We start from the raw sequence: 25,779 nt of genomic DNA on the forward strand, positions 1-25,779 counted from the left end.
TGAGAGGGTGAGGAGGAAGCTCTCACTGGTGGAACTAGAAAACAAGTGCTGTTCTAGAGAATGGTGTTGCGCAGTTTTGTTTGAGGAAGTCCACACCTGAAGCTCAGAGGAGGCGGAGGAGGCCGGAGCATCCTGGCGCAGTGGAGCGCGCTGCTCCCCGGCTGCTTCTGCTTCTTTATTTTCAAACAAGGGCCTTATGACTTGATGTTCTCGGGCAAACGCTGGGTAGTTTTGTTTGACTCTGATGTCAAAACCCTTCTCCCGGCGCCTCGTGTCGCCCTGCTGCTCAGAATGGTTCACCACTGTCAGGCTGACTTGCGCCTCAGATGAGGAAACAGTGCGCTGTGATAAGAGTGTGGAGAGACGAAAGGCTGTGAGCCAGTGAATCCCCTGCGTGTCCCGGCCTCAGAAGACGATGGTAGTTTTGTGAAGCTTCCTGACAGAACTGATGAGTGTTGTGAAGGCGAGGACCGAGGTGGTGACTTCAACTCCACGGCAGCAGTTTTCATGTCCAGGAGCTCGACCTGCTGCCGGAGCAGCAACTTTCAGCAACTCCCCACGGTGTGATGGCGTCCGCAGCAACCGCCAGTATTGTGTGTCGGCGCCGCGGGACGTGGTTTGGTGTTTGGCCACTACAGGGCAGAGAGTGGGTCCTGACGCTGGAAGACACCCTTTAGTGCCTCTAATGAGTGGAGCTCCTCGCTCCGTGAGCCTCCTGCTGTTCCGCTCCATAAATAGCAGCTGGCTGATCTCGCTCTCCCACGGTGTGTGGGCTCTGCCGTGGGTGTCGCCGCCGAGCCCACACGCTGATGGTTCTGTGGGTGTCTCATGTTGTGCAGGGCGACTTGTGCAACACAGCTTTTGCTCATTTATACAACACGGAAGTTTGAAGTTTGGATTTCCTCACTTCAGCTGGACGTTCCATTAAAGTGGGGTGGAACGATGGTCTGGGACTCCACCTCACTCCTCTGTCTTGGACTGAAGCGCTGACATGTTTTCACCAGCGCTCTTCGCCATGCTGCAGTTTGACTCAGGTCACGTGACGACGACGACGACGATGATGATGATGATGATGGAGGAGGACCAGGAGGGCGCTGGGCCGGCGCAGGCCTCTCACCCTGGGACTTGGTTCCCCCCGTACTGAGACCCTGCCGGTGCTTTGTCTGTGTGACTGCTGTTGGTGAGGTGTGTCACTGCAGTTTCATCGAAGTGGACTGAGTTTTTCAAATAGGATTCTTGTTTTCAACGATTGTCTGCCATGGTCACGTGACCATCCCCTTCTCAGCCTGGCCAGTTTTGGAGTTGTTCTCTTTCTCAATGGAGAAGTGAGTAGGTGATTGGACCGTCGCCCCCCAGTGGTTGAGTTCATCCGAGGCGTGATCATCATGCAGCTGGTGGTCGTGTGATGAACAGTGAAGGATGAGAGAGAGAGAGAGAGGGCGGCTGAGGCTTATTGAGACCTCACAGTTGGATGACCTGCTCAGTCAGTGCTGTTTCCAACCTGCCATTCTATAATGTTGCGCTCCATGTTTCAGAATATGTGGTCTGACTCTCCTGTGACAAGTGAAGGCAGAGATGAGTCTCTCCTCCGTCTGCCGCACCTCTATCACTCCCAGGTTCCTGTCTCAGGGGGCGGTTCCTGAGCGAGCGGGAAGGGAGGGAGGGAGCGCTGCCAGCGGGATCCACTCCTTGTTTTGCATGTGTCCCGGGGGCTGGAAAGCAGCAGAAAGTTCAAACACAGAGGCTCCCACAGCTCTCAGATTAGTGGCTCTGTCTGCAGCACAGGAGGCAGCTTCCTCACATTCTTCCACGTCCCAAAGCTAGTGAGTCGTGGCGCGGACCTGCGCCCAGCCTGCTGGAGCTCATGCGATGGACAGGGACGGCGGGAGAGACCGTCCGGCTGATCGTGAGGTGTTTCTGCCCGAGTCAGAGGTGAAGGATTATGCCTGGCAGAGGAACGCCGGGGTCTGATGGACTCGACGGAGCGAGCTTCTGGTCTGCTGGCCAGAATGTGAGCAGAGGACTGGGAGCCTAGCTGGACGCGGCCATGCTCTTTCTCAGCAGCGGCACTGTGGATTCGACAGCAAGGATCGCGAGCTCTGCGCCGCACCTGAGGGAGACGCGGGGTGATGCGCCGGGGTCGCAGCCCGGAATGGGCCGGGTCGCTCACACCCTGCCTGGAGACCAGATGATCAGCGTGATAGCGATGGAGCGAAGCCCGAGACTGGGCCGGCCTCCGAGGGACCTGGACAAGTGGGTGACCTGCACTGGAGCGCAGAGGCAGGAAGTGGCAGTGGAGGAGAACGAGGAGGAGCCGGAGGAGGCGGAAGGACGAAGGAGGACGAGCAGGTTTGTGAAGCATCGCTTCAGCACCTCCAGGCCAGATGAATCCGAAGGAGCGGTGGAGACAAACACCCAGGAGGAGCCCAGTCTGACCTTGCCGTCTGTCAGCGTTCACGCTCGAGGGATTGTTTTCGGGAATCATGAGGCCGTTCCGGAACACGGCTCTCTGTCTCGGGCTGAGCTGCGGAGGAAACACACGGAGGAAGCGGTGCTCAGAAGCAGGACGCTGAGCATGCATGGCGAGCCGCAAGAGAGGCCCCGCCGGCCCAGAAGCCTCTGCGTGCCGTCCGGCCCGGGCCCCCTTCTGCTGGAACCCAGGAGTCAGCTCTCTCTCAGGAGGGCAGCTGCCTCAGAGAGCCACCCTCTGCCCCGCAGCCGCAAGGCTGAGTGGAGGGCGGTGGATGGCCTCGGCTCTGTCCAGCGTCTGCCGGAGGTGACCCCCAGGCTCCGCCAGAAAGGCTGGAAGCCCCGGCCTGTCAGCATGACCGTTTTGGAACTGCGGAAGAAGGGTTCCCAGGAGGAGCTGCCTGGGAACTGCAGCCACCCGGCCGCTGATGCAGGAGGGTTTCTGCGGCGGCTCTTTGGTAAAAGCCCTCAAAGTGACAGTGGAAAGGACGGAAAGACGCCCTCAAGAAGGACGTTTAGCTCACTGAGACGCAGCCTGAGTTTACGCATCAGGAGGCCCCGGCCCCGGGTCACTGTGGCGGCAGACTCTAAAGACAGTACTGAGACGAAAGATGCTTGTGGGGAAACCGCCACGCACCAACAGCCCTTTTCCTATCTGACTGGGAGAACACTTGCAGCCTCTGAGGAGCAGACGGAGGACGGGGTGCAGTACGTTCAGTACCAGGGCAGAGGGAAGGTCAAGGTCATGGAGGTACCCCTGCGCCCGGCCAGACCAGCTCAGGAGGAGCAGAGTATCTGGCAGCTTATAGCCAGCAGATTCAGGAGGAAAGAGCAGCCCTGCAGTGGCCCGTGTGAGTCGCAGAACAAAGAGCGTGAGGCCACTCGCTCGCAGAACCTGCCGGGGACAGAGTCTGTGACAGGGCAAGGTAAGCCCCGCGCCGTCTTCCCTCTCTGCTCCCCCACACTCGCCGCTCCAGGTCATGAAAAACAGACGGCCAAATGAGAAACACATGGGGAGCTCTAGCTGCTGAGGCCCAGGAGAGCTTTTCCTACACCAGTCCTCCTGCTTGTTTGTGCTTACACAGCAATTACTCAGCGTTTCATCCAAGATGGCTCGTAAACAAGACGCTGTGCAGTGGATTCAAGTCGCTGATCCCAACACAGAGTCTTTGGTGACACAGCTCGAGCTTTAAAGCCGATGCCGACTGTAATAGTTTGGCTGCCGTGTCCGGCTAAATTGAGCGAGAGCTTACCAGCTGTAACCACGGCGAGCGCCGCTCGCTCTGACGGTCCTGCTCACACAACACGCTGGCTGGTGAAACGTTGCAGGAGTTGGCTTTATACAGCTGAGGAAGAGTCATGACCTGGATACGACTGTGTGGGGGAGGCGTTCTCAGCCCATTCTGACTCCTGCTCATACAGGAAGTGGCCCGGCGCCGGGTTTGTGCTGGTGAGGTGGGCCACCTCCTTCAGAGTCAGAGGCGCAGCACTGTTGGACTGACCTGCCCTCGGCTTGACTGACGTCCACCTTTGCACCACGGCAGGTGATAAGGTCCCTGGTGATTGATAGCTTCAGAGGTCAGACCTGTTTGTGTACTCGCGGGTTTCCAGGGATACAGCACACGTGGCGGTGGAGCGAGCAGCTTGCTGTTGTCGTCAGTCAGGGATCAGGAATGTAGGTGTGCGCTCAGTGCCCTGGGTGGGACTCCCGACCTGTCGCCACCTGCCCGAGTGCTGGCTTCTAAATGAAAGCCTGGAAGCGCCGCCGCCGCCACTCTTGGAGGGTGTGGGTGGATGAGGTGGGTGAGGAAGTGCAGGATGTGTCCCCACCCCCACCTGGGGATGAACAAAGCAGCTGTGTTGTGTGCCGGTGGATGAATGAGGGGTTAGTGGACCGTGAGCCCGGACGCTCAGATGTGGGTTTCCTGGGGCTCCATGGGTTAGTGAGTGAGCGATGGGTCCTTTCTCTTCTTGTTATTGTGGTGTGTTCTCCGTGGCACGGTTGTTCTGTCCTCCCATCACTGTCAGAAGTGTCCTGCCCAAAGTTTGAATGGGCCCAGACGTTGATGTGGGTTGTGTGTTGCCGGGACTCCTGCTCTGACTCACCCTGGCTGACTCTCATTCATGAGGAGGACATGGCCTTCTGTGCAGGAACTCCAGAGTAGAGCCTCGTGTTTGACCTCACTCCTTCTGCTGGAGAAGTACGTTTCATGAAATGACCTCGGCGTGACGGAGTCGGGGAGGAACCCTTTATTAGACGGGGAGCCCCCCTTAACGTCAGGGCACATTTTGTTCCTCAGGACTGAAGTTCTGAAGGTGAGCCGCTTCAAATTAAGTGGTTTTTTTTTTGTCATTTTCTCACAGTAGCTTTAACGCTGCAGGAAACGTTCACATGGCCAAACACATCTGGTTAGAATTTGGGGGGAACAAGGCTTTTTGGGGGGTGGGAGGGGCATTTGATCAAAAGATTGAAGCGGCTCGTGTTTTTTTAGCCTCAGCATGAGCAAAGATGGGACGTTTGATAAGCCAATGACTGGTGCTGCACGACCACAACATACTTGGCCGTCTGGTGGAAAAGACTCCCGGTGGAGTCTCAGAGTTCAAGTCATGTTCTTAGTTTAGAACATGGCTGCGCCGCGTCGCCCACAGTCCTGTTGGACGGTTTCACTTCGCAGCCTCCATCACTGGCTCCGTAACCACCGTCGCCTCCTGAACCCACAAATGCTCCTGTGCTCATGTTCTTCTCCTGCCGAGGGCCTTGCAACATTTCTAATCTGTTTCTTGATTTTTGAGGGAAATTTCCCTGAATATTTACAAAAGAAACACAGCCTGTGTCATGGGAGCTGTGCCCTTCTTCTGCTGCCGTCAGGTCGCCGCAGCGAGTCATCCGCCTGTGTCGAGCCTCGCTGTTCTCCTCCTCGACCACCAACCCTCTGTCTGCTCCTTTCTCATCTTTGCACAGTATCTTCACCTCTGGCTGCAGAGGTGTCCAACTCAAAGGTCCCACTTCTCTGAGACAGTCACCCTTGACCTGCAGTGAGACCTGAAGGGAAGTGAGTTGAAACTCTTCTGTCTGAGAGTTTCACCTCTGACTCTGCTGCGTTGTGCCTCAGTGTAGCAGCAGCATCCAGCGCTCTGACTCGGTCCTTTGCTCATGAGCACTGCAGAACGTTGCACCAGCCAACATTCCTAATGCGGGTTGGTGGGTCATGAGGTTGGCAACAGGCAGAGTTAATTCTGGCTCCGTGGTTTCCGATGGTGGGAGCGCTGCGGTCGGAAAAGCCAGTCTGAGCCGTCGCGGAGCAGAAACCCTGGAGGTCGCCCCCTCTTTCTGCCCAAAACCCCGCTCCACGCTCACTGTACCCACCAGCTGAGGGGGAGGGGCCTGGTGCCTGATTCTGATCGGAGTGGACACGAGCAGCCGAGTGTGAAATGTGACAAACACACCGGCAACGCAGCTTCACTCCGGGGAGACAAAGAGCCTGGTGTCCTGTGGCTCTCTGCTTCTATAGGCGCAGATGCTCATGCCTGAACAGTGATGTCACACGGGCCACATGGATCCCATCAGGCAGGGCACCACAGTGGTCGCGCTGCTTCCTGGCTTCCGCCCCTGAAGGCAGGGCCGAGTCAAAAATGCAGGACCAGATAGAGGCAGTCATCAAGTCAACAGTCTGTGATGGCACTCGACGTCAAGTGCTCAGTGACTGTGTGCTCTGAAGCAACCGGCTCACAAGTGCCTTTCTCTGCAGCGCTTTACTGACTCCGTTTGGCTCTCAGTTTCTGAGCGTCCCACATATCGCCTGCCTGTCTCTCTCTCTCTCCCTCTGTCGGCCTTCCTGCCTGCCTGTCTCTCTCTCTCTGCCAGTCTCTCTCTCTCTCTGTCTGCCTGCCTGTCTCTCTCTCTTTCTGCCAGTCTCTCTCTCTCTGCCTGCCTGTCTGTCTCTCTCTCTCTGTCTGTCTGTCTCTCTCTCTCTGCCAGTCTCTCTCTCTCTCTGTCTGTCTGTCTGTCTTGGGCTGCAGTGCGGTGAGCGTCATGTCGGGGGAACACGGAGCTCTGAAGTGAAACACAAACACTTGCTTCAAATCAAACTGAAGAGTGGAATGAAATGAAGTGTTGAATTGTTGAGGAGTGAATCCTTTGAAATAACAGCGTGTTGTTCTGTGAAGCTCAGCAGCGGCTGCGGTCCCCAGAGGTCCAGCTTGTCAGCGCCTCTGGAGCAGAAAGATTCCTTCTAATAAAAACTCAAATTCCACTTTGCCTCTTTAAGTCCCGCACAATGGCAGGAAGTGCTGCTAATGGGCCTTATCTTATCTCAGCTATGTGACCCGCCGTCCGCCTGCTGCACTCCAACACTCCATCAGGTCGCTGTCGGCGCTCGTGTCCCGACATGCAGCAGGGAGCCTCACGAGGTGTTGTGCTTACCCTGCGCCCCCCCGCTCCTCAGTGGAGACCCTCTCCCTGAGCAAATGCTCATTGTTGAACATTTCTGTTGGTTTGAAGGAAGAGAAATGTGAGGACCGCACCAGCAGGCGCGGCACCCCCTGCTGCTGGTTCGCTGCCGGCCCAGCCCTGATCCGGGACAGGAAGAGGCCTCTAATAGCTGTTATGGCATCTCCGAGGGAAACGGGATCGTGAGGCTGTTATTAGCTCTTATTCTTTGGCTTCTGGAGTCGGAGTGAGCAGAGAGGCCCAGCGTGTTGAATCAAGCCTGCTAATAGCTGCCTTCCGAAGATGCATTAAGCTAATCCCCTCGGATAACGTGGACGTCCAACAGGCCTGTCATGCAGGTGTGTCCCACCAGTGAAGCCTGCGGGAACAATGGGTGATGACATTCCAGCAGATGAGTGTCAGGAGAGATGGGAGCGCTGCGCCTCGCTCTCTTCACCACTCATTACCATCCCTTGGTCCTTTACACACACACACACACTCTGATTTATAACCGTCATATCCCTGTCCCCACCTGTTTCAGTCTCTTTCCCTGTGACGGTGTCTTGGCTCATACGGTTCCCCCTGTGCTTCCATAGTGGCTTGATCACAGTGCACACCTTGTACACGGCGCTGTGTTGGTCTGGGTCTTGCTGATGCTCCTCACCATTTCCTGCTCAACTCCCCAACAGGCGGCCCAGACCAACCTGACCGGCCTCCCTCCACCGAGTCATGTGGCTGGGTGAGGGCTCCTAAGTCATGCATGAATCTGACCTTGCTCTTCCATCTTGTTTCAGACTCCTTCGTCAACAGCCAGGAATGGACATTGAGCCGCTCGGTGCCCGAGCTGAAAGTGGTGAGTACCTTTCTGTTGAAAGTGTCTTCTGTGAGTGGAGGACCTGCGTCAGGTTCTGGTTTCTGACGTGGGCATGCAGAAGCAGCAGGGACGTGAGATGAGTGACAGTTTTGGGCTGGAGCCGTGGCACGTCCCGGGTGCGAGCGCTCAGCGCAGAGAAGAGCGAACCCGCCCCTGAGCCTCTGAGACTATAGTGAAGTGAAGAGGGAATCGCGTGGCTCCTGTTCAACAGCGACCTACAAACAGTGAAATGTCGCTCCCTGTTTGGGAGGTGCTAATTGGCACTTGGGCTTTGTTAAGTGGGCCTGCAGATGCCCAGCAAAGTCTCCGGAGAAGAGCCTGCCTTTGAGCAACTGTCAGGGTTCTTCAAGAGGAAAGAACTAACAGTCAGCACTTTGTGCCAGGAAGGCTCCTACTTCACGCCTGCCCCCAAAATGGCTTGCATCATGGAGATGGCAGTGCGTGGAGGGAATCCATCTGGTGAAGGTCTCGGATCGGCGACTTTCCAGGAATCCACATCAACGTGGGTCTGAGCCTCAACTTCGACCTCTGACTGACGGGTCACCAGGACCCTCACCCGCCAGGGTCACTGGCCCACGGTGGCCCCCCCGCCCTGCGGAAGGTCCTGGTGAGGACAGAGCTGAGCCCCCACACTTGGTGAGGTGATGAAGGCAGTATAGCAGCAGGTGGAGCTGGTAAACAGGGCGGCTACTTTTTCCCTCCAACGCTCCGTCAGTTGTTCAGCAGCCACGTAACGGTGGACAACAGCCCTGATGAATGTGGACGTGATCAGGACCGTACCTGCCGTGCTGACTCACTACTGAACTGAAGGGGGCGCCGGTGCTGCTGCAGGAGGAGCCGGGCCACGGTGGGCCCTGCCTGCGTTTCCAGTCCGGTCTAGATGCCTCAGAGAGCCAGACAGGGAAGCTCCATTTCACACTTCATGAAGATCCCCTGACTCAATGGTGAAAACATGCAGCGCTGAGCCCTGGAGCTCTCAGCGGAGCCTCGACTTCTTTCATGAAGATCCACCCGTCTTCTTTCTCCCGATCAACGCGGCTGAGCCGTGTGGCGTCCCAGCTGCGGCAGGATGGAGTCGGCCACGCTCAGCACGGCCACTCATGTTTGGCAGCATCACAGGTCACGCAGCATCTCTGGTTGCTTGTGCTCAGAACAAACTCCTCCCAAAGTCATTTCCATCCCGGAGCAGGCTTTTAGCTGGAGGTCTGGAGTCTAAAACTGCACAACATGATAAAATGGAGGCCCTGTTTCCTCAGCAGGACGCCCTAAATGTGTTATCAGTGGCTGTATAATGCCCAACTCCTGGTGCCATCTCACTGGTTTATATTCAAGTGTGTTTCCGCTCGGTAATTTGACCGAATATGATCCAAATTCACAGATTCTCCAACCTTTCACAACCGTATTTTGGCCATCGCAGTCGCCATATTTGTTTACCGGCGTAATCTCGCAGTGATCTCGCGGTAAGTGGCGACACTCACGGCGTGGAAGCGTGTGTGACACTGAAGACAGGAGGAAACCACAGATCAGTTCCACACTTTTAACAGTTGTTGACTAAACTAACTCATTGCTTTCTAATGGGAGGAGTATTTGGCGCCCCCTCCCCTCCTCGACCCCCTGTGTCCCAGCAGCAAGCGGACGAATACACAGCCCTTTCAGACGGGGCGCAAAAGAGCTTCACAGGGATGAACATTTGAGTCGTTCTATTGACTGAATCAAGCCAGGAGCCTTTATATCACCTGCTTATCTGGCATCAATATATATGAAAGAAGATGGAGACACAAGGCTGGACACAGCATGGCTTGTGGTCAGGGAAAGAATCATGATCTGACATGTTTTGATTGTTTTAATAATGAGGGACAGCCCAGGAAAACAGCTGCCCAGTGGAGCCCTGTTTCTGTGACGTTATTTATTGAACTCAGATGCTTGTTTGTTGGTTGTTTATCGAGTTACTTTGGTGCAAATAGACACAAAATACAGCTTTGTTTTTTACAAGCCAGTTGTCAGTTGTCAGTGGTTGACATGGTGCGTCGGGAGGGGAGGCAGAGGGGTTTCCTTAATGAGACGTGTGCACCTCACCGCTGCTCCGGACAGTCGCGTGCGTCTCTTCCTGGCGCCGTCTTATTTCACCATCAGAAGCCCAGAAGCTGACTAACAAAGCTCCGCGGCGTTGGTGGCCAGGTGTGTGTTCAGCCTCAGTGGGGAACCGATGAGAGAGCGGCCTCAGGTCACATGCTTGCCACACTGAAATGTAACGCTTTGCAAACAAAGCTTTTTCCATCTCCTGGAATCCTGGTGGGACACAGAGGCACTCGGCGAGTGCAGCTCTCCACCGCCCATCATTGGACCCACTAGTGGAACCTGCAGTATTTCAGCCTGGTGACTAACTGGTGCTCAGTGGTGAGGAAATCCACCCTCCTCACAGAAGACCCCCCACCCCCCCAAAAAAAGCTTAAGCTAACAAGGAGGTACAAAGTGATTCTTGAACAAAACATTCCCTGATAAATAACCTTGAAATCTTCCCGACTCTAGTTGTAGTTTGATGTGGTGTTGGCAAACTGGCGCCAGAAAAACTCACGGACGCGGCACACGGGCCCGCGAGGCCCTGCAGACGGGTTCTGATGAACTGTTCACATTTCATATTCCAAACACAAACATGGAGATGAGGACGGAGCCCGGGAGCTCGGGCTGCTGGGCCACACCCAGGTGTGGATGATTGGCAGGAGTGTCTCTGACCGTCGTCACCATGGTACCGTGAAATCTTCACCTCCTGTCTCTGACCTTGCAGGGGATTGTGGGAAACCTGTCCAGCGGGAAGTCTGCTCTGGTCCACCGATATTTGACGGGGACGTACGTGCAGGAGGAGTCTCCAGAAGGTACGTGGCTTTGTCTGCTTTGACTCTTCGGTTTGGAAGTTCAGGCACCTTCGTTTAAAACCGTGGGTTCCAGGCCCAGCGGCTGATCCAGGTGGGTTCTGCTGAGCTCCGGACGGTTGTGGTTCACGGTTGATTGGGGTGTGTTTGCACGCTGCGCGATGAGTGTTGCTCCGCTGCTCATTGAGAGCCGAGCTGTTGGAGACGGTGATGGCGCTGAAAACACCGGTGAGTTCTGCGCTGTGGGGCAGAGCAGAATAACAGGAGACTGAACCTAACGCTCCATTCATGCTCCCTTTGCCTGCGAAAACCTACCCATCCGCGTGTTGGTATTGCTTTATATATATATATCCACCAGGGGGAGCAGCTCAGTGTCAAAAGTTTGTCACAACAGCAAACTCCAAAACTTAAGTCTGTGTCACCAGAACCATCCACCTGCAGCTAAATAACCCCAAAGGCTCAAGCACGCCGCGTCCAACTGGTCTCTAAAGGTTCATTATTCATGTCCCTGGATCCAGGGGTGGACCCTGTCAGGCCCTGGATCCTGGCTGAACTCGCAGGATCCTTCCTGGTGGTGGTTTCTCAGCAGAAACACAAGTGAGAGTCAACGTTCCAGTTGGGTTCTCTGAACAAAGATGGATGGTTAAGAAGCTGTGTCACAGTGAAGCACTGAGTGTGGCGTTCTGCATTTTGTCTTCTAGTTTTTCACTTTTCTCCTTCTAGTGTTTGTTTTTTCTTCAGTCGGATGTAACGCGGATGAGACTGCCCTCTTGTGGCCAAAATGCTGTGCCATCTGTTCACAGCTCTCAGAGCAGCTGATGGTCCCTGGAAGGACAATTGTCGAGGGAAGTGCCTTGTTGGACCGACGGTGATGAAGTGAGAGAAAACTCCGAGTTTTGTTGAGGGGAGAATCGTTGCTGTTGTTGTTTACATTCGGACAAGTGGCTGTGAGACTCTGATGGCGTCTGTTGCTGTTTGAAGCAAAATGGTAGCAGACAAATATTTGCTCAGATAAAGCAGAAATCGTGGCTGAATTTGTCTTCATCTGGTGGAAAGGCTACTAGCGAGTGTTGCTATGGCAACAGTGCTGCAGCTCTGTGGGATGGTGGCTGTGTGTGGAGGTCTGAGGCTCGATGTCAGCACAGCGCTCTTGCTGCGTGCGTCCGCCGGAGCTTGGCCAAGAGCTCGTCCACCCCGTGGACCGACGACTGCGGCTGAAGAGCCTTTCCTTCAGGCCCATTTAATCCCCCGTTCCTCCAAAGATCCTGTTGCCGCAGCTCTATTTAAAGAGCCTGGCTGGTTATGTAACTGCAGTAATGAGTTCAAATCCCATCCATGTTTCACCTGCAGCGCTTGCTTTCATTACACCCTCGTCTCGGAGCCTGTAATCTGATTGTCTGTGTGGTTGGAGACTGCCGCCTCTGGTGCTACACAGCCCAGATCCGACGGGGCTGTCCAGCCAGCTGACGTGCTCTTGGAAGACAGTGACAGAGCTCCTTCTTCGTAGGAGGCCCAGCCTTCTGATGTGCTCCTCGGCTTTTCCGTGAGAACCCACCGTAACAGAGGTGTCACACGCCGCTCTGTTGGCTCCTCCTGAAGTTCGATAGCTTGGCATCTAAGAAGCTTCACTGAGCGTTGCGGTGTTGGACTGTCCTCCAGGAGCCTAGCTCTCCTCTGCCATCACACCAGCTGCAGTTCAGCATGTTAGCTGATGGTGGCACTAAGTGTGTACTCTGGGCCCGTGGTTTAGCTTCCTCACTAGTGAGCCGTGTTAGCACTTGAAACCAAGCTGTTCCAGTCTGGAGAGCCACGCCAGGTTCACGTCGGGCGAGTATGGCAACATGCATGCGTGTCTGAGAGCGAACGTGAAGCCACGGCTTGTGCTGCAACTGTGGCAGGTGCCTCTGGCCTGTTCCATCTCCACTCACCACTGTTTCCTCCTCAGGTGGTCGATTCAAGAAGGAGATCGTGGTGGACGGCCAGAGCTACCTCCTCCTGATCAGAGATGAAGGAGGCCCCCCGGAGCTGCAGGTGAGAGGCCCCCCGGAGCCGCGCCCTCCAGCGGAGATGACCTGTGTGCTGGTGCTGAGGCAGCTGGTGCTGAGGCAGCCGTGGCAGTGGAGAGGGCCAAACATGTCGGGAGTCACTGTGGCGGCCATGTTTCAGTCCTGTTCTGACTGAGCTGGTGTGCTAATGATCGTGCAGACTGAAAACAATGGCCTCGATAGATCTGCGCGGGAATCGACTTCCTAAAGACAGGTGGCTTCACCAGGAAGCCATTCACCAGGCAAACCTTCTCCGTCCACTTTGTTGGACACCCTGGTTGGTCCGGAATGGCTTCAGTGGCCCCGGGGCCCGGCGAGCAGGAGGCAGGCTGACTCCGCCCCTGGCGTCCCGGCCTGACCCGAGTGGGTCCTGGTGGCCTGATGATCCTCCTTCGCAGGACTCGGTGTCAGCGGTGAGTTAAGGTCACAGCGATGAAGCGCAGGCTCGGTGTGACTGTTCCTCTGTTCCTCTGCGCCGTCGGTTTACTCTCCGTCAGAAGGAAGAGAAGCGCATTTGTTCGTCGCCTGCCTGTATAATTAGTGGCATAATTAAGGGCCTCCATGATGTCTCCTGCTGGCGGGGGTCGTGGCTCGGAGCCCTGGTTTTCCAGCGGCTCCCTGCAGGGCTCTTGATGAGATGTGGAGGTGAAGCAAACGATCGGGGGGTGGGGGGGATCGTGAGGTGCTGCGGACCTGTCTGCTGCAGCCACGGTCTGTCGGGCTCGGTCCCGCAGGAATCTGGGACCGCGCTGCTGCTGTGGCGGTGGCGGTCTGTCGTGAACGTTGCCACATTGCCCTCTAGTGGCAGTTCGGGTGAACTGCAGCCAGCGGGAAAAAAACTTTAATTTGATATTCTTTTAAAGAAGTGTTTCTCATTTGTTTGTTTAGACTAAAAAGTATTTTTGTGACTGGGCTTATTCATAGATTTGTTCTTCAGAAAAGTGACGCGTTAAAACAGCTGTATATTGTGTCGTCCCGTCATTGGCGTCTCTATTAATGAAAGGTTTGGAGGTCGTCAGCGGCTGTGAATAGTTTCTGCTCATAGTATAGGACGAGTGAGTATTTGGACTTCTGCTCTGTGAATTTGTGGATGAGCGTGTTGCTCGCCTGTTTCTCCTGGGTTTGAGTGATGTAAGAGGCTTCAGCTCTTGCTGCACTTCCATTATGTAATGACATTCATGAGTAAACTTTGTGACTCAACATCACATAACACTTCCTCCGTCCATCACACGTGGTCACGGCCGCTCTTCAAACAAAGGACGGGGCAGCTCTGGAGGTCACGTGGAGCACTGAAGCCTGGCAGGGGCCCCAGCCACCGGCTGCTGGGTTTGGCTGTCAGGGCGGTGACGGCCTGTCTCTCCTCCACAGTTCGCCGCGTGGGTGGATGCAGTGGTGTTCGTCTTCAGCCTGGAGGACGAGATCAGCTTCCAGACGGTCTACAACTACTTCCTGCGCCTCAACAGCTACAGGAACACGGCGGAGGTCCCCATGGTCCTCGTGGGAACACAAGGTGTTTGGCAGCATGAGTGTGGGCCGAATGTTGCATCCAGTGTGACCTTCAGGCCCCGGGGTCAAGGTCCCAGTCGTCCCCGACTGGACCCGGTGTTAGCAGGCTGCTGACCCTGACGTGCGTGTGCTTGGCTCACTCATGTCTCTGCTCTTCCTCCGGCCAGATGCCATCAGCGCCGCCAACCCCAGAGTGATCGACGACTCGCGGGCCAGGAAGCTCTCCAACGACCTGAAGCGCTGCACCTACTACGAAACCTGCTCCACCTACGGCCTGAATGTGGAGAGAGTCTTTCAGGACGGTGAGCCGTGTGGACCGGGTCACAAAAGAGACCGTGTAGACCAGGGGCGGCCACCCAGCCCGAGGCTCAGAGCCCTATTGTTTGACTGTGCTGCTGAAAAGAGCCACATGCTACAAACACGTCAGGCTGTGAGGCTTCACCTGAGCAGCTGCTCACCTGACTCAGCAGCAGTATAGCCGCTGGAAATATCAAGCGGCGTAGATAGAATTATGGGCGGCATTGACTTGACTCCTCGATGTTTGGACGTGACTCCTGCCACCAATAAAGTGGCCCCGCTGTGTGTGTGTGAGCCACGCTGCAGACTGGAGCGTCTCCTCTTCACGGACTTCACCTCCATCAACAGTGAGTCACAGGTGAAACACAGGCCAGACCTTTAGTGGAGGGAAGGACAGAGTCAAAGGTGGAACTGAGTCATGTCAGGGGTGTGAATGGTGGATCTGAGGCTCCAAGTCTGAGGACTACCACTCACATCGGCGTTGAACCTGCAGCCAGGTTTATTGTTTATGTTAAATGCGAGTCAAAGCCTTTCAACAATATTTTGGCACTTGGCTATAAATGATCATCTCAACATCAACTTGTGAGTCACAAGTAAAGCGCAGCCAGTTTGGCGGCTTGAAACTGGAGAAGAAGCGGCACGCCGCTCGGGTGGCCAGGCCTGCTGCATGAGTGGAAATGAGAAGCAGCCGTGTCGGTCATCCTGCCACTCACAAGAGAGAGTTGAATATCAGGCGAAATATCAACGTGAAGCGGCAAGACAGCAGGGGTGTGATGTGCACCTTCTGAAATTCAAGTTCTCCGTGGATAAAACGCCATTATATTCCATGGTGGGGCGTTTCTCACCGGTCTGCCACCTTCATCTGTTGCAGCTGCAGAAACCAGGCGAGTCCCTCCTCACAGAAGAACATCGGTGCTCTGGGGGGACATCACTATGAATCAATCCAACAGGCATAAAAATGCCATTTAAAGCTGAATATATTCATGTGCTGAGCTATATTTGCGAGGAAGCCAAAGACGAGCTGAAACCTTTAGCAGGAAGTGAGGTGGGGAGTGCGGGAGGGAGGTCTGTGGAAGAGGTGGCCATTTGTCTTCTCCATCAGCAGACCAGACGATGTGCCATCCACCTTGTTGCTCCATGTTTACATCATGAGATTCAGTGGCGTGCGGCGGGTTGGATGAATGAGTGCTGCAGTGACTGAGTGAAAGGGAGCAGCTGATGGTGAGCGCAGGTGGGACGTTGCTCTCATCTCTGGACTCTCTCCCCCCCGCAGTGGCTCAGAAGGTGGTGGCCATGAGGAAAAAGCAGCAGCTCTCCATCGGCCCCTGTAAATCCCTGCCCAACTCCCCCAGCCACTCCTCGGTCCCGGCTGCTTCCATCCCCTCTGTCCACATGAACCAGGTGAGATCAAGCCCGGCTGCGCCAGCCAGAGCCTCCCCCTCCCCTCTAATCCACCTCTGCCCCCGCCCCCCTCCTGCAGGCGGCCAACGGCGGCTGTGCCTTCAGCGACTACTCCTCCTCTGTGCCCTCCACCCCCAGCATCGGTCAGCGGGAGATGCGCATCGAGACCATCGCCGCCTCCAACACGCCCACCCCCATCCGCAAGCAGTCCAAGCGCCGCTCCAACATTTTCACAGTAAGTATGCGACAGCTGATGCAGAGCAACACCCACTCGCACTACTAGGAGGCAGCTTGGTGCACAGCGTTGTCCAGCAGAGGGAGACAGGTAGCTCAGCGCGGCGACTGGGCCAGGGAGATCAATCTGAAACCCCCCCCACCCCCTCCAAGTCTCCCTTCCAAAGCTCCCGTGGCAGATGAATTGGATTTCCCTGCATTGAGTTCTGGCCTCCCCTCCGTCCCTCTGGACCCGTGTCCTGTCGTCCCTGCTCTGATCAGTGTGCACTAACTGCTGTGGTTCCCTCAGCCACGGGAGTTTGTCCTGGACTTGGTTCCCTCTGCTCCTCCGCCCAGGCTGAAGTGCTGCCCAGCCTTCTCCTCATCTCATGCAGCCAGGTGTCACCTCAGAGCGGCGCGGGGTTTGCGGGCGGGGATGCTGGTGCGCGGAGCCGTCACAGGACTCTGATTTGGGCCCATTGATGCAAGGTTTAAACTGCGCGTCACCGTTGTCATCGTCGCCGCAGATGAATCTGTGGACCAGCTGGTTCAGAAGGTTTCATGCTGGTCTTTTCCTTCACGACTGATGTGACCCATGGAGATCAGAAGCAGCTCCTCGGGTCAACTTGACCCGACTGAGCCGTCGCCGCGGTGCAGAAGCTCAGCTGGACCTTTGTGGTCCAGTCAGACAACTGGCTGCATGAGATGCCTCTGTCCTCCCCGTTTCCTGGTTCATGCTCTGGTCTTTCCTCCACCTGTTCTCTCTTCTCTCTCCTTCCTGTCTGTTTTCTTCTCTCTCTCTCTCTCTCTCTGGCTTCCCTGACCTCTTCTCATGTCACCTGTCCTGCTGCTCCGGAGGCTGCGGCTCCGCGGCGTCCGAGCACTTCCGGCTGTGTGCTAGCTCCTCCCCCTTGTTGTCTCCCTCCTTCCCCTGCTAGGTAGTGACTAACCATGTCCACCAGAGGCACGAACCTCTCCCCGTCCGCGTCATGGAGATGCCGAAGCACGCCACCTACCCGGTGTGGGTGCCGGAGTGGCAGGCGGAGCGGGAGTTTCAGCTCATGACCTTCTGAGGAGCAGCCAGCGGCGGGGTGGGCAGAGGGAGGAGGGTGAGGGGAGCAGTGGAGGAGAGGAAGACTCTGTTCCATCCCAGTCAGACCCTGTGTGTGGTGCACATCCTCCCTCCCTAGCTTTGACTTTTAAGGTCCTCCCCCAGCGCTTGTAAGTAGTTCGCCGTCTCTTGCTCTGCGGCCTGGCCAGCCAGCACCGTCCCGGCTGAGGTCATGGCACTCACGGCACTGGCATTGGGACTCTTCCACCTCAGACCACGCCAGCGCTGTCATCTGCTGGATGAGCACGCTGCTGGCTACTGCCAGCGTTAGACACTCCGTGAGCCCCTCGCCAGTGGAATCTGACCAGTTGTGACCAAATTCATCACAATGCCGTCTTCACCTCGCCTCATCCCACCTTTTTTGTCACACTCATTTGGGCCACTAGGTGGCAGCACAATACACGTAATTCCTTCCCAGTGCTTCCATGTTCAATAACTTTGTAAACCGTCTCTTTTTTGTGTTGACGAGCGCACAAAAAGGAAAGAAAAACCATCTTTTTATATTCTCCGTCTCATCCATATATGGCTGTTCCTTATGTTCTCCATTGCATTTTTGGAATCACAGAGCAGACTCAAAGTTAAAAATAATAATGCTATGACACTGTTTTGCAGATTTGTGCTTCTGTTTCCAACCTTTCGTCAACAAAAAGGGCTTTCCAACTCCTTCCCAATTAGAGGACGGTTTATAAAAGAGTCCCGCTGCTTTGCCAGTCCTGATAGAGAGGGCTGGGCTGGGCTGGGCTGGGGTGGGGGGGCCGCGTGACCCTCCAGGCTCCCTCAGGCGTGGAGGGTCACGCGCCAAAGAGGCGGGGCTTGAGTCGGCGTGAGCTGCTGGGTAGAGCAGACAGACTGTAGGGAGGTTCTGGAGGCGGCCCATCCATCCCTCCTCACCTCAGACGCACGCACTCACGCACGCACGCACGCACACACACACAACTGTACAGTCAAGTCGCTGTTGGAACTGTTAAATCCACCCAAAGGACTTTTCCTTACATCGCACTGCCTTTCGCCATAAGCACGGACTCAAGGACTAGAGCTGCCAAGTTGTTTTTGTTCTTCCTCTTTCTCTGCTTTTCTGTTTCTTTCTGCTGCGGGTGGCAAAGGGGGCGCTGAAACCTGTGTTTAGCTAGTTTTATGAAGGCCTTCATAAAAAGTGGAGTGAGGTAGTGCGACGCCCGCTTCTGCGTCTGGGTGGCACCGACTTGTACGAATGTAGTTTGAGTTCTCCTGTGTTTCTTTGACCCCGTCATTGGTTTCTATTTCTTTTTCGTTTGGTTCAGAGATGATGAACTCATTTTCTATCATATAGACTGCTGTATATCTTGTATTGTATTTTATTAACGCTGGTCCTCTGGAAGAAAGCCGGTCCATCTAAGGAACATATGAAATAATGCCTTTTGCTGTCCATCCTATATTTTGTGGGAACTGCAATGTTTGGCTCAATCTGTTGAATATTTTGAAGTGAACTTGTGACTTGCTTTGTATGGTGTCTGTATAGAAAAGCTAAACCCGTCATCACTAAGACGAAATAAACTCTTGGAAAAGCAATATTTACCGGCGAGTGGGTCTGTTTGAAGTGCTCATTGGTGACTGATCTGAGTGCGGCCATTCCCCTGTCTGTCCCTTCATGGTTTCTCTGTCGGGGTGGGAGGTGCTCCACTAACTGGCTCTCTCCCCGCAGCAGTGACCCGTCACCTTTCAAGCGCGCGTCCCTCTAGGTGCGGGCAGGCGGAGGCGGCTGCTGACTCTAACCCTTCTCTCCTCCTGTATTCTGTGATTCTGTACTGACTGTGCTGAAGCGCTGCGCGCCTGTAGCAAACCTGCAGGTGCGATAGCCACGGACGGAAGGAAGGATCCTTCCAATGGTTTCAGGGCTGAGTCATGACTCGATGTGTTGGTCGTCTCCTCTGTGTTGAGATGTGTCTATTGTGGTCTTGGTTTGGTCTTTTGATTTCTCTACTTGCACGTCGGTGTTACTGCTGTTTGTACCGCTGGTCTGCTTGTCTGTTGACGCTTCTTTTTGAGACTTTTGTTTTTGCAAGTTTCTCCTCACCGATGCCTCTCGCACACGCACTCGCTCACTCACACACACTCGCTCACTCACTCACTCACTCACTCACACACACACACACACACACCACCCGACCCACTCACGCACAGCCACTCCAGCCTCGTCCGTGCCGCCGTGTCTGACTGGCTCTCTTGTTTTCTTGCAGTCACGGAAAGCCAGTGAACAAGCAAAGAGCGTTGAGAGTAAAACAGACAGCATAGGCAGTGGGAGGGCCATTCCCATCAAGCAGGTGAGTGCTTCTCCTCAAGTTCTCCCCCACAGTTTCCCCATAGTTGCTCAGGTGAGTGATGCTCTCCTCCGTCGGCCTTGGTTTCTTTCTCATGCTTGAATCCGTGCGCCGACACGAGGGAACACACGGGCAACGCTGAAGGAACTCGTGACCCCTGTGAGGTCGCCTCTGGTGTCGCGCCTCTGTGAGGTCGCCTCTGGTGTTGCGCCTCTGTGAGGTCATCTGTGATGTCGTGCCTCCGTGAGGTCGTCTCTGGTGTCGCGCCTCTGTGAGGTCGCCTCTGGTGTCGCTCCTCTGTGATATCGTCTGTGATGTGGTGCCTCCGTGAGGTCGCCTCTGGTGTTGCGCCTCTGTGAGGTCGCCTCTGGTGTCGCGCCTCTGTGAGGTCATCTGTGATGTCGTGCCTCCGTGAGGTCGTCTCTGCATTCATGGCTGATTTCACCTTCTTCCTCAGAAGACGTGTGTTTTTGTCTCACGAGTGTGTGACAGGACATGAACACTCGACAACGCCACACACAGCTGTAGACAAGCTGCATGACGAGTCACGGTGTTTACGCATCATTCATATTTTCTTCTGTTTTGGCTGAAACTCATCTGTGGTTCATGACAAATACACTCGCCGTCAGTAGTTTCTTGACTCACGTTGTGTTGTGGGAGGTACTGTGTTGAAATGACCGATCCCGAGTGACTGGAGGAGGCGTTTGGTCCTCATGTTCTGGTGCAGTGCTGTGCTCACTCATACTCCAGAGGTGAGGGCGGCTCCATGTTGGCTGCGTGTCGGAGTACCGGGTCCGTCATGAGCCACTCACTTCATGGGTTTGTTGCTCTGGAAGTGAGCCTCTTCAGTGCTGAGAGACTGATGTTTGGGAGCCAGTAGTGGGCGCTGAAGCTGTGATGCTGTGTTGGACTGTAGTACAGAGGTGCCACAGCCTGACTCTGTGGATGAAGCTGTTGCTGATAAGCGCCTCCTTTGCTTGGTGGTCGTGCGAGGCGAAGCGTATTTACAACCGCATCAGCTGGTGTTGTCTTGTCCAGAGGCTCCAGAGCACTGAGACTGGACACACAACTGGCCGCTGGTTTGTTGCATAGACATCGTGTTTTCATCGAGAGAAGAATCTGCCGTGACCTTCTGGATTCTGCGTCTTGGCCTGGGTATATGTGTGTGTTCTGCTCTTCACACACACACCTTGTATCAACATCGGCCACTAGATGGCGCCAAGCGAACATGAAGCGCACAATTCCTCGGTTTGCCTTCCAGATGTTGTTTAGTGAGTCAGTAACTCCCTGTATGTCTCTGAGTGTGTGTGTGAAGAGTCTAGAGCAGAGAGGCCTCTGGGCTGATGGGGTCATCCAGGGCTTCTCCTTCTCTCTCGCTGTGTCTCCAACATCTGATCCTGCTACCTGGTGTTGAGCTCAGGCTGAAGAGCCTGCTCAGCGTCTCCACTGGCAACTGGTCCGGGGCCAGTACCCGGGGCCTCGTGGCCCCTCCTGACAAGATAAGCCTCCCCTGTTTTTTTATCTACAAAGTGCTTTACTTTGGGGGTGCAGGGAGGGGGGAGGGGAGCGGGGGCGGCCGCTCAAATGCACAATCAACAAGATCAAAGTGTCAATGTGAGCTTAATTACCCCCCGCCCCCCTCCCCCCTCCCAAACCAGAGAGTGACGGCAACAATGCCCTGCTGAGGAGCCGTGAGTGTGGCCCTGTGGTCCCTGCTCTCTGGTGGACTCACCCGCCGACTGGCTGCTCCAGCTGGGATCGATGCTCTGAGCGCCGATGAAAATCCCGCGCCGACGGCAGCCATGGATTAGTGAACGCTCCACTAACGTCACCAGGTCCAGACAATATTTACTTGTAAAACATGCGCAGCAACTTGGCCGCCGGCCGCCGCGGCGCTCCGTTGGCCTCGTATGATGAGAGCATTATGAGGAGCGCGCTCTTCTGGTATCGACTGGTTTCACCGGGAGAGTGTGTCCCATTGATTGGAGGACGCGCAGCAATCACACCGAGTGTCGTGGACTTATTGGAAACAATGAGGTGTGAATACCATGTCGAGGGCCGGCTGGGTAAAAGCTGCGCGTCACCGAGCTGATGGCGGACTGGTGTCGGTGCTGCCTGGGCAAACAGTCCTCCAACCTGGTGCCACCCGAGGGACGAGAGTAGACATGAGATATGAGGTCACGTTCTCACACGCGCAGCTGAAACAGGCCGGTTGTGTCATGAGCCCATGGATCGATCGACTGCAAGTGAGTCGCAGGGAGAGTGGAGGAGGAGGAGGAAAGAGCATTGTCTGGAGCCAAACAAGCAGCAAGGAAACACACGTGTACCGTGTCGTGCCAACAGGACGTTGTCAGCCTTGGTGACCCAAAATGCTGGTGGGAAAAATGAATGAAAATGAAGCTCAGTCGGGGCGGAAAGTAGATCTGCTCCTCTGCCACATGCAGAGAGGGGAGGAAGGAGGAAGCCCAGGGCAGACCCAGGACGCGGTTGGTGTGGAAGGGCTCATATTTTCTGTATATAAGCAGGAGGTCAGCAGCAGCGGCCTCTCTTCACTCGGAGCTGGTGCTTTAACCTGTAGAACGTGGTGTGTTCTCGCTGCGGAGCTCCAGAGCGCCCTCACTGGTGGCGCTCGGTCGCGCCGCATCTTCACCTCTGGGCTCATTTTGGGGGATTATTGTCTGATCAAGCTGATAGGAGAACGTCCCGCCATTTTAAAGGGCTGTGTTGAAGAGGGATCGGGTGGGATCAGGATGATTGTCGGCAAACAGCCTGGTGCCGGGGTCGCGGCGGGTCAGCCCTTCCTGATGTGTTAATAAGGATTAGAGCCAGCACTCTGGGCCTGGTTAGCAAAACAGATCCCATTTAGCCCTTTGACACGCTGGGCCCAAACATGGGCCCGTCCTAATCCCCTCATTCAGCCTGCCCCTCCTCGCTCCCTGGCCTCCTGCACGCCGCAGCCTCCAGCAGAGGAACTGCTTTGTTTAGCCGGCAGATAAGGAGAAGCATCTGAGGCCTGATAAAGCAGAATGGAGGCCTTTGAAGAGGAGGGATCACACTCCCTAATCCTGGGATTTAGAGGTCTTCAGGAGTTCAGCAGATGAAACCTGTCAGAGATCAGGAAGTGGGGAGGATGACGCGGCCCAAAACCTTCACAGCACTCCGATTTGGGCCCCAGAATATAATTGTCATAAAGCTTTTGTTACTATGGCACAACAGCCAAGCGTGTTGGCAGCTGCTCGACCAGGAGGGTGCACGGCTGGGCCTCCGTGAGTCAGATGTTAGGAGGGTCTCGGTCTCGCATGAAGACCATGAAGACCGTGCGACCATACGAGTGAGGTTTCAGCAGGGATATTTCAAGGTGGTGCTGCAGCTTGTGTCGCCGAGTGTGTGATGTGCAGGTGCTGGAAGCATTTCCATTCATCCCCGTTGAATCTTTGTCTTCAGCTTCCTCACGCTCGACGCTGAGAGCGATCGCTGGCAAATAGACTTCGTCTTGCTTTTCAACAAGAGGGCTGCAGGTTTGGTTCCAGCGAGAGGCAGCTGTGCACTGAAGAGGAGAAGCTGCTGCAGGACGCTGTTGCGTGTGAAGCTGCGACGACGTGAGTCGTGCTGCTGACGGCTGCTGGATCAGTGCGAGTAACGCGGAGGGGCGGCCACAGTGGCGTCTGGCTGTTCTCTGCGTGTTGGTGTGCGACTCTGGTGGTGTGACGCGAGCGTGACGCTGCAGGCCTCCTCCCAGCCTGCTGGGGTTCCTGCCCTGCCACTGGCTGAACTGGTCACTTCAGTCCAAGGCTGGAGGTGGTGTGAGCGAGGCCATGAGGAGCTTTGCTCCTCTGCGTGTGTCGCCTCCATGTCATAACAGGGATTTCATGGTAATTAAACAGCGCAGCCTCGGCCTGATGGATTGTTAACACACCACTCTAATTACGCCAACACAAAGCTGTGGATCACAAACGTGGTGTTTGCGTCTCGGGGCCCAGAGTGTGTGTGTGTGTGTGTGTGTGTGGATGGTGTTTAACATCCATAATGGCTCATAAAGGCTCACCATGACGCCTGCTCTGTTGCAGGGAATCCTCCTGAAGCGCAGCGGCAAATCCCTCAACAAGGAGTGGAAGAAGAAATACGTGACTCTCTGTGACAACGGCCTGCTCACTTACCACCCCAGTTTACACGTGAGTACTGCCGCCGCCTGATGGCTGCTGGAGGGCCACTGAAGCCAATTCCTCCTCCGTGTTAAGGCAGCGCTCACATTTACCCCCCCGCCGTCTTCATCCACGTCCGGCTAATGGAGACACGGCCGTGCTGCTGCGTGCCCGCCGCGCTCCGACGCCATGCTGGCTTGTATTTGTAATGGCCCTCGCTGCGTGGCGGCAGAGCTCCATCGCCCCTCGCGCATCCGTCTTTGTCAGAGTCCCGCTGGGTCTTTAATACCTCTTAAACACTCAGCTCACATGTCTCCCATCACACTTCTGTGGCCTGAGTCCCGTGGTCAGACTGTGACCCTGCAATGTTCAACATGGACTCCCCTGCCTCCTTTGTCCTTGGCTTATCTGGCTATCAAGGTCGCACAAAGCCTGCTCATGGACTCACACACATGCAGACGCAACGTTTGATGTCAGGGGCACAGACGTTTCGGACGCCACCCAAACCCTGTGAATGGGATGTAGGATGTATGCCAGGCCTGTGGGTGGCGTCGCTCTGGTGCTCTCACACCTGAGACTTGCCTGACAGGACCCAGAGTGCAGAGGGGCCAGTGATGCCTGCTGCAGCGGTGGGTCAGAGAGAGACCAGCAGGCTTTTCACGGCACGTCCAGGAGCGAGAGCCGGCGCTGCCAATGTGTAGTTCACAGTCCAGATTGATCGCCAGCATGTCAGAGTTGGGCCAAAAAAGGTTGAGTCAAAACAAGCGGTCACATGTCTGTGACTTGTGTTGCCCACAGCCATGAAGTCCAGACCTGTTTGTTCGCCTCACTCATTCCCCAGCCAGGTTTCCTGATGACGCCACTGTTAGCCATCCCACCTGTGACGCCACAGAGGCAGCGCTGCTGGCCTGACTTGTCACTGCTGCGCTCCGTGTGCGAGCAGGTCGGCCCACACACACGCACACACACACGCACACTGATGAGCGTCTCGGCTGCAGCTGTTGCAGGTCATCTGAGCGTTGACTCGGTGGAGTAAGTGAGTGGGTCACATTAGCGGGGAAACAGCTTGAGCTCATTTGGGGCGGCGGAGCGGAGACGCAGCGAGCCAGCGAGACGGGAAGTGGAAGAGGAGAACCTTTCATTTCGCAGTCAGCCAAGCCGTCCACACAATCACCTTCTGTTAATTCTATCTGCTACATCAATTAAATTGTTTGTAGAAACTAATTGAATGTGGCTTAATCACACATCTTAATAGCTTTGCACGCTTCGATCTGGCTGTTAATTCCAGCAATAAAATGAAATGAGAGCGCTCACTGGGTAATTAGCGAGGAGGCTGGGGAGAGAAATGAGTGCTTTATGGCTGGGTCATAAAGCCCAGGAGCCGGTGGGGCGGCGGCGAGGTCTTTCTGCTGAGCACCATGGTTTTCACCTCCACTTCACACGCCAGATCTGAGGGCCAGAGTGAGAGAGGAGGCTGGGGCCACAGCGGTGGATGATGGAGGCAGGTCCCTGTGGTCGGAGGTGACCCAGGACCGGTGCTGGTGTGTGTGACTGACTCCAGCCAGGAGGGCTGCTGTGACTCTCAACTCAAGAGTGGAGGACGTCACGGAATCCACACGGCCTCCGCCAGACGCTTCCCATTCCATGGGCCCACGGTCAGCTGACCTGAGGCACCGGCTTCTCCCCCGCCCTCAGTAGAGCTTGCAGCACGTGCGTCTGGCTCGCTGTCTTCCCTGCCGGTCAGCGTTCATGCACACGATGCTTCAGGTCCTGCTCCGCCATGCTACGCGCCCTCATGCTACCTATAGCCTTGCAGTTATCGCTCCCCTGGTGAACCATGTCTGCCGCTGTTCTCGCAGGACTACATGCAGAACGTGCACGGGAAGGAGATCGACCTGTTGAGGACCACGGTGAAGGTTCCTGGGAAACGGCCTCCTCGAGCCGTGGCCACCGTGGCCCCCACTGCCAGTCCCAAAACCAACGGCATGATGAAGGACCGGAGCGGCCTGCAGCTGGGGATCGCAAACACAGGTTTGTCCCGTGACGGCGCCTCACCTCCAGAGGGTAGACGAACGCTTTCTGTGGAGTCCTGTGTCCAAAGGTGGGACCAAGCCCGCGGCTGGAT

The 25,779-nt window shown here is 55.6% G+C and overlaps 1 protein-coding gene across 7 annotated transcripts in view; it reads left to right on the forward strand.

Moving 5' to 3' along the window:
• The window catches only part of agap3 (ArfGAP with GTPase domain, ankyrin repeat and PH domain 3), an 87,766-nt gene that overhangs the window by 30,293 nt on the left and 31,694 nt on the right, over positions 1-25,779 (forward strand). For 3 of the 7 annotated variants that reach the window (XM_053882590.1, XM_053882588.1, XM_053882589.1), the window contains exons 2-11: positions 7,693-7,751; positions 10,558-10,645; positions 12,588-12,673; positions 14,056-14,197; positions 14,361-14,495; positions 15,764-15,891; positions 15,971-16,126; positions 19,432-19,515; positions 23,580-23,684; positions 25,514-25,685. In XM_053882590.1, the coding sequence (XP_053738565.1) occupies positions 7,693-7,751; positions 10,558-10,645; positions 12,588-12,673; positions 14,056-14,197; positions 14,361-14,495; positions 15,764-15,891; positions 15,971-16,126; positions 19,432-19,515; positions 23,580-23,684; positions 25,514-25,685 (1,155 nt within the window). Of the gene's footprint in view, positions 1-6; positions 3,396-7,692; positions 7,752-10,557; positions 10,646-12,587; positions 12,674-14,055; positions 14,198-14,360; positions 14,496-15,763; positions 15,892-15,970; positions 16,127-17,042; positions 19,412-19,431; positions 19,516-23,579; positions 23,685-25,513; positions 25,686-25,779 lie in introns of those variants that run through there. The other 4 variants (XM_053882586.1, XM_053882587.1, XM_053882593.1 and 1 more) reach the window with 3 other exon arrangements.

The sequence above is a fragment of the Synchiropus splendidus genome, chromosome 13 (genome assembly GCF_027744825.2).
Source record: "Synchiropus splendidus isolate RoL2022-P1 chromosome 13, RoL_Sspl_1.0, whole genome shotgun sequence".
Lineage (NCBI taxonomy): Eukaryota > Metazoa > Chordata > Actinopteri > Syngnathiformes > Callionymidae > Synchiropus > Synchiropus splendidus.